This window comes from Culex quinquefasciatus, chromosome 1 (genome assembly GCF_015732765.1).
Source record: "Culex quinquefasciatus strain JHB chromosome 1, VPISU_Cqui_1.0_pri_paternal, whole genome shotgun sequence".
Lineage (NCBI taxonomy): Eukaryota > Metazoa > Arthropoda > Insecta > Diptera > Culicidae > Culex > Culex quinquefasciatus.
This window is the reverse complement of record NC_051861.1, coordinates 100,769,893-100,777,191: the sequence shown is the minus strand read 5'-3', so window position 1 is coordinate 100,777,191 and position 7,299 is coordinate 100,769,893. Positions and strand designations below refer to the sequence as shown.

The 7,299-nt window shown below is 50.7% G+C and overlaps 2 protein-coding genes across 6 annotated transcripts in view; one reads left to right on the top strand and one right to left on the bottom strand.

The window, feature by feature from the left end:
• The first annotated feature begins 356 nt into the window (after positions 1 to 356).
• LOC6052938 (histone H3-like centromeric protein hH3v) lies at positions 357 to 1,037 on the top strand. The gene has a single exon (XM_001869078.2). The coding sequence runs from the start codon at positions 357 to 359 to the stop codon at positions 1,035 to 1,037; it is 681 nt and encodes a 226-aa protein (XP_001869113.1).
• A 1,733-nt stretch (positions 1,038 to 2,770) lies between these two features.
• LOC6052939 (protein kibra) overlaps positions 2,771 to 7,299 on the bottom strand; it is a 45,245-nt gene continuing 40,716 nt past the window's right edge. For all 5 annotated transcript variants that reach the window (XM_038249797.1, XM_038249788.1, XM_038249811.1 and 2 more), the window contains 5 exons: positions 5,426 to 7,275; positions 5,091 to 5,361; positions 4,319 to 4,479; positions 3,935 to 4,262; positions 2,771 to 3,877 (listed from right to left, as the gene is read on the bottom strand). In XM_038249797.1, the coding sequence (XP_038105725.1) occupies positions 3,613 to 3,877; positions 3,935 to 4,262; positions 4,319 to 4,479; positions 5,091 to 5,361; positions 5,426 to 7,275 (2,875 nt within the window). In that variant the 3' untranslated portion in view covers positions 2,771 to 3,612. The remainder of the gene's footprint in view (positions 3,878 to 3,934; positions 4,263 to 4,318; positions 4,480 to 5,090; positions 5,362 to 5,425; positions 7,276 to 7,299) is intronic.

Below are 7,299 nucleotides of genomic sequence, written 5' to 3'. Positions count from 1 at the left end.
CCGACTTTCAAGAAATGAGATCAGAAATAGCATTGTTTTGGCTTTACGAACATCGGAACAAAATGTAGATCTGTTAATTGCCCTTCAAATGCATGGAAGGAATTTCATGTGAACTGCATACCCTCCTTAAATCAAAACAACAAATGTCAAAATAGAAGAGGTGACGTAATCTCATTGTCATAATTTAGTCAGAATGACATTTTCATAATTCTGTGTGTATACAAACAAACTCAGATGTGCAGTGGACGTAGTTAGAATATCTGTTAAGTTTGTTGTGTCCTAACTTCGTCTCAACGTTTCTTGTGTTTTTGTAGCCTCTGTCAACACCTTCCCGCCGCCACCCCATTGCCTCCACAATGCCTCGCCGCGGACCTGCACCGAAAAAGGCGGGCCCCAAACGGGGCGGACCAGCCCCCAAAAATACCAGAACCAAATCGCCAGTGTCCCCTCGTGTGCCACCTCCTCCCCCGCCCCCACCACCACCGCCGGCACAATCTCACCAGCAGCCCGTCTCCCAGCGGGACGTATTCGACGAAATGATGGGCTCGGAGATCAGCAGTGACAACTCTAGTCAGGAAGCCCCGCCCCGGGTTGCACTCCCTTCCAAACGCAAGTCACCTCGCTTCCAGGATGGCGCCGGCGCCGGAGCCGTCGCCAGCGACGACAGCTCCCTGTCGGAAGCGAACCCCGACAGATCCCGCCAGCAGCAGCCGCCGCACCGCCGCAAGGCCCCCGCCCCCAAAAAGAGCCAAACGGCGGCCCTCAAGGAGATCGCCAAGCTGCAGCGCACCACGAACCCCGTCATCCCGAAGTTGCCCTTCGCGCGGCTCATCCGGGAGATCCTGATGGAGTACAGCCACCGGGAGCTGCGCATCACGCCGGAGAGCTTGCAGTGTCTGCAGGAGTCGGCGGAGGTGTTTGCGGTGCAGCTGATGGAGGACGCGTACCGGTGCACGCTGCACCGCGACCGGCTCACGCTGATGCCCAAGGACATGAAGCTGGCGGTGATGCTGCGCAAGGATAGTGTGATGGTGTGAGGTGGGCGGGCTTGCCCACCCTTGGGTGAAGAGTGTTTTATTATTTTATGAAGAAGACTGGTTTTTTTCCTTTAAGTTACGCATTAATAAATGATCTTGCAATTGTGATGCTGTTGTTTTCATTACAATAAAAGAAATTCAATTATTTTCAAAAGATACAACATACTACCTATTCGAATAGAGTTATCTAAGCCCAACCTCACACACACTAGCGCACCATTTGTTTTGCTGGCCGGTACAAAATTTAACCTCAATCTTTTTCGTGTACGTATACGCAATACATGCGCACGTAGATAACTCTATTAAAAAGCATTCAAGCGTCAAGGCTAGTACGCAGATCGGAAGGAAAAGGGTCAAGAAACAGCTTTACGAACAGCAGAACAAAGGAAAGGGAGCGATTTCTTGGGGCTTTTCTTCACCCTCTCTGGCTTGCTTTAGCTGCCGCTGCTGCTCATTTGATTTTTTTCTTGACCGGTTCCTTCCGAAGTGCATATACCGCTTCAAAATGGAATTGTCAAACTAATGTTTACATTTTGACCCCTTTGTTGGTCGTTTTCCGATCACGTGGTTGCGTGCTTTTGACAGTTGTCAGTCATTCCAATCTGTCAGCCAAGCAGATCTGATGGAGATTTTTTCGACTAAAAAGCCTTATTGTTTTCCGGATTTTTTTTTTTGCCGTAATTGACTATAATTACTCGCGAGTTTGCTCCTTCAGCATGCGAAATGTCGGCCGTGGCCGTGGCAGATAGAGTGCGGCCACGAAGACCCGCGAAGCAAAGTCAAAATTCAAGACCTGCGGCGGACTAATGCTACCGTTGCCAGAAATTCGACCACGGCTCACGGAACTGCAACCTCGGAGGCGTATGAACTGCCACGAAAGGCGTATTTAGAGGACAACAAGTCGCGCGTCAAGTGTGCAAACTGTGACGGCAACCATACCGGTAATTACCGCGGATGCGTCGCGTGCATGTCCTACCTTGAGGAAGAGGAAGAAGAAAGCAGCAGCGTCCCACCCTCCTTAGCGAAGTACGAGCTTAACCGTGCCGGCAGCTGGGCAGCATACGGTGCCAACGGACACCCAGCTGTCCCTCCTGGCTGGGGGTGATCGTTTGACACCAATGCGGCCCATCAAGAAGTTACCGGGGGAAATCGCTTTACCCTGCAAGAGTTCTTTTTTCTCTCGGGGAAGATGATGACGCGGATTCTGAGCTGCCTTAACAAGGCGGAGCCGTTTTTGGCTCTCGGGGAGCTGATGATCAAGCACATCTACAAAGGATAAAAAATATTTGATCTAGATGTAAGCTTTCTCCGTTTTTATCCCTTTTTCTGAACAATGTTTGGTAAGTTTTTTTTTTTTGTGGCTTAGTTAAAGAAAAAATTGTTCGAAAATAGATTATGATGCAACACACAGCTTTAAAAAACTCCAAGACTCTGTTATGGACTGCAAAAGAACTTATAGTATCTTGATTATTCACCAATAAAACCAATTTGTAATTCTAAATTAAAATTCAGAAATTGAACTCGGCACCTCAAAAATTAAAAAAACTGAAGTTTCAAAAATTAAAAGTCTTGGGATTAAAAAAAACTAAAAAAAATAGTTCGTACTCGATTGTCCAAAGTCATCAACAAAATTGCACACCGGATTGATTCGATTATCAACTAAATTTGAATTTTTCACAAACTGTGGGTCTCTAACCTAAAAAAACAGAAAAAATGTTCCTTATTTGAAAAATAAAAATTGAGGAATTCAAGAATTCAACAAATTAAGAATTAAAAAATTGAGGATTTTTAGAATTTAAGAATTTTTGTAAATGAAAACTCCTTTCCTCAACCCAACCTGTCCGTCACAACTTTCCTCCACTGTCAAGCGATCAGTTTGTAAGACTTGTTTTAGAGTTAAAGTATGGTTTTCTTCCTTCTTTCATCCGGTTCTTTTTAAATATATTTACAATGTTATTGCACGTTTAACCTGACTCTCTAAACAAGGCGACAAAATAATCTTTCAACAAACTCTTTTCTTTTCAACAGTAAATACTACACTCCCTTTTTGTAGTGCGTGTGTGTTTTGTGTCACGACCTCCTGCAAACACTCCTAAACATTCTCACTCGATCGCGGTAAAATAAAACTCACACTCTCACTGGTTCGCCGCATGGTATGGCATCGATGAGTTGAGGAAACGTTGAGAAATGAATCTTTGTGCCGGATTTTTCACAACATTTCGCAAAGTTCCGACATTGCTGCTTTCCTAAACTCATCGGCCAAACCGCTTGCGCGCGTGCGCTCTTTTGTACAACCTCAAACATAACCTCGCAACGGTACCGCGCAAACTTTCCGTGTTGTTTAAAAAATCTTAATCTGTAAATGCACGTAGAGCTTTGGTTCGCAGAACAAAGCACAGAGTTGGCTTCCATTTAGAAACAAAAAATAAAAATCATAAAAAAAAAAACAAAAGTTGTAAACGTAATAAAAAATGACTTCCGGTTTAACCCGGAAGTTCCCCCCTTGACCACTACCTCCTGTACGCAAATTGTCATGTTCGATTCGGTTGTTCCCGCCCGTCCGTCCCTACCGTTCTCACACCTCCACCCCGTACGTCCGGTCCACCTCGTTGTACGAAAACTCCAGCTTGGCGCTGCCTTGTCCCGCTCGCGACGTCGACGGCTCCGACGGATCGAACGGCTTCGACGGACCGGCCACGGGTTCCTCCGGGCACTTGGTCGGCGAGTTGCACGCCGACAGCTGCTCCCCACAGTCTCCGCAGTCCGCGTCCAGCTGCAGAATGTCCGCCGGAAGTTCCGGCACGGACACGCCACGCCGCGTGAAGAAGGCCATCTTTTCTCTGCAAAGAGGGTTGAGGTTAGAATTTGCGCTTCAAACTGCAGGGTATTGAACTCACTTGAACGAAATCAGGTCCAGCTTGCCCTTGCCGGCCTTCGTTTTGCGCAGCTTGTAAATCTCCTTCGAAGTCTTGTGCAGCAGCTTGGCCATGTGCTTCTCCTCCGTCGTGGTGGCGCTGCCCGCGCCCTTGATCAGCTTCAGGAAGTCTTCGTTCTCCAGCGCCCACGCCGCCACCTTCACGTTGTTGTTGTCCCGCGCAAGCTCCAGCCGCTTCTTGAGGTCCCGTAACCGGCTGATCTCATCCGTGAGCGTCTCCAGCTTGGTTTGTTGCGCCTGCAGATCCAATTCCAGGTCCAGACTAGTTCGCGGCACGGCGGGATGCATTTCTGGAAGACATTTAACCGTTAGCGGCGTGACTACAACTTCCCGTAACGTAACTTACTGTGGTAGACCTTGGGCGTCCGGCTGCTGTACCGCAGCGATCGCCGCTCGACGGCACCACGCCTGAACGGATGCGGCGTGACCGGGTTGTTGAAGTGCATCGCCGAATCCGAGTCGCTGCGGTTAAGCCGGCAGATGTAGCGGGCCTTGCTCGCGACGGCGCTGTCGATGAGAGTAGAAAGTATGTTGAATCGCGCGCGTTTGATCAACTTAAAATTGAGTACCCTCAGCTGAGTGTTACCCAAAAATAACTAAACCCACTTTAGTGTGTATTGTTGACATCCTTGGCGAACAACTCAGTCTTGTCAGTTTTTGCGATCAAAAGTTTAAACAAATAGAATTTCAAAAGAAAAAGCAAGTTCAAAAAAATGTTTTGTCGTCAAAATCGAATCAAACAAACTTTTCAGCAAACGTCAAATCAGCAGAAATTGCAGCCGAACCTTTTCCGGATCTCTTCCGGAAAAGGTCCGGTCCAGCAGCAATTGTGTATGGCTTAACGTTTGCGATGAGAGTCGAAAAAATATTAACAAATCTCTTCGTCCTGTAGGTAGTGAATTAGTGTGTCAGAGAAGAGAGAGTTTATGTAGTGTAATGCGAGAGCAGGCCAGCCAGGAGAGAAGTTGAGAATGTGTGCGTGAGTAAACGAGAATTAAATCAGTCGTGTGTCGTGTCGTTCGAAGCAATTGAAATTCTATGGAAATTCGTTCGCAATCGGTCTCATAACCAAACTTTTCGGCACCCTCAGCAAACGTCAAACCCCCTGCGTAACCTACCTCGGCGAAAATGTCTGCGACCGCTTCACCAGCCTGTCGTCCACGACGGAGTTCTCCTCGATCGTGCTGCTGGCGCCGCCAGCCCGTATTGCCGGATCGTTCAACCTCCGGCGACCCTTCTCCGGCAGGAAAGCACACTCGGTGTTGGTTTCCTTGTCCGCCTTCTCCACCGGTATCGCAGCCGTCGCCGCCGTTTCGTCCAGCTCATCCTCAGTCGCGATCGTCCCCTTGACGCTGTTCATGTACTCTTCCAGCATCAGCTGGGTGGCCGCTGAAAAATTAGAATCGACAAGGGTTAGAATTTGAGTAGTTTGTTGGTTTTATGTCAAACTCACCTTGGTTTTTAGCTTCCTCGTCAACCTCTTCTTCCTCCTCATCGTCGTCTTCCTCGTCCTCCTCGTCCTCGTCGTCGTTCGCCAGCTCGTCGTAGACCATCTCCAGCACTGCCTGCAGTTCCTCTTGGCCTTGGTTGCGCGTCAGCGTCGACGTCTGGGACGAAATGATGGTCGATTCGTCCGAGGATTCCTCCCGGATATTGGAGCAGCCCTCCAGCCCGTCCAGCTCGGTCATCGACTTCCGGCTGATGATATTGTACCACTTGTTGCTCGCGTCCGCCGCGTTGAACTCCGCCAGGCTGATCTGCGCGCTGCCGACCCAGTCCTCGCGCTGACCGACGATGATCATAACCTTGACGTGCAGCGATTTCGTGTACACCTTCTCCAGCGGCATCTGCGCCACCAGCATCGTTTTGAAGACCGGCTTCACAAAGTCCGTGACGGCGTTGGTGCGGATGAAGGGTGTGGCCGTCCCGGGGAGTAGGATTGCGCGCACAAACAGCTGGCAACCCTCGGGCAGGCACAGGGCCGCCAGGTTGCGACCCCGTTCAATGGTAATGCAGAGCGTACTGTCGGTGGAGGTGTACCGGATGCTGATCTGGATCTGGGCGCACTCTTTGCTGGTCAACAGCGCTCGAGACGCTTCGAACACGCCGGAATCGCCGGCTACCGACTCGTCACTCACGGTGGTCGACACGGACCGGGTGTTCGACGTGGACGAGGATCGGCTCAGGATGACGGCAGGTGGGATGTCCAGGTACGAGGGTTTCTCGTAGATTGGCGAGAGCGGGGCGATGCCGAGCTGTCGGATCTTCAGATCCTGCAGCTGCTCCTCCAGCTTCTGTTTGTCCAGATTGTAGTCGGAGCTGTAGCTGGGAGCGGGCACGTTGTACGGAGCGGAAGGCTTGTACGGTGGACCTTCCGTTCCACCGTTCCATTCAAGCTTCATGGGAGAGGCGGGTGGTGTTTCAAGTGAAAGGCTGCTTCTGGGGGATAACGACACTTCCGAGCTGGGATGGAATAATCGCTGTACCCTCCGGTTGATGTCAACCATGTCGATCTGTGGCTCCGTCGACAGCGGATCACCGTAGATGTCCGTGAAGCTGAGTCCGCTTAGCGAACCCTTGCTGCTTGCCGTCGAAAGCGATCCGAGACTCGAACTGCTGCTGATCGAGAGGGTGCTCGCGGACAGGGACTTGAGCTGGTTCTCCAGGTGCGTGAACTCTTTGAGTGCTTCCAGCAGTTTCTGTAACAGTGCCTGCTTCTCTTCGTGCAGCTTGAGCCGGTTCGCTATGCACTGATTGGACTCTTCGTACGCCATGTTCAGATCCGCTTCAAGCTGCTTGCACACGCTCTGTATCCGCTTCATCTCCGTTTGCGAACGCGACTTGGGAGTGATACTTCGGTACTCCAGCAGCAGTTGCTTCTTCTCCTGGAAGAGTAGCAACCGGTCCTGGTCGGACTCGACCTCGCCCGGTCGGATCTTCTCCTCCAGCGCCGCCAGCTTCTCCTGTATCTCCTTGACCCGCTTGCGCCACTCGTCGTACCGCTGGCGCATCTTGGCCATCTCCCGCGCCCCCATCGGGAAGTTCTCCGACGATAGGTCGGTCTGCGAGGCCGCACACACCCGGTCCTGGGCCAGGTTGAACGTGGACGCGTCCGGACTCTCCTGGCGCAGCTGCAACCGCGTCAGGTCGTCCTTGACCTGGGCCAGGCTCTTCATCAGTTCCTTCTTCTCTCGTTCGCCCGTGATGAGCGACTTCTGGATCTTCTTCACCTCCTCCAGTATGGCTTGGGCCTCGGTAATGTTGTAGCAGCCGTTGATGTGAGAGTTCAACTTTTGCTCGACACTGGAAAAAAAGACCGTTAGTCAA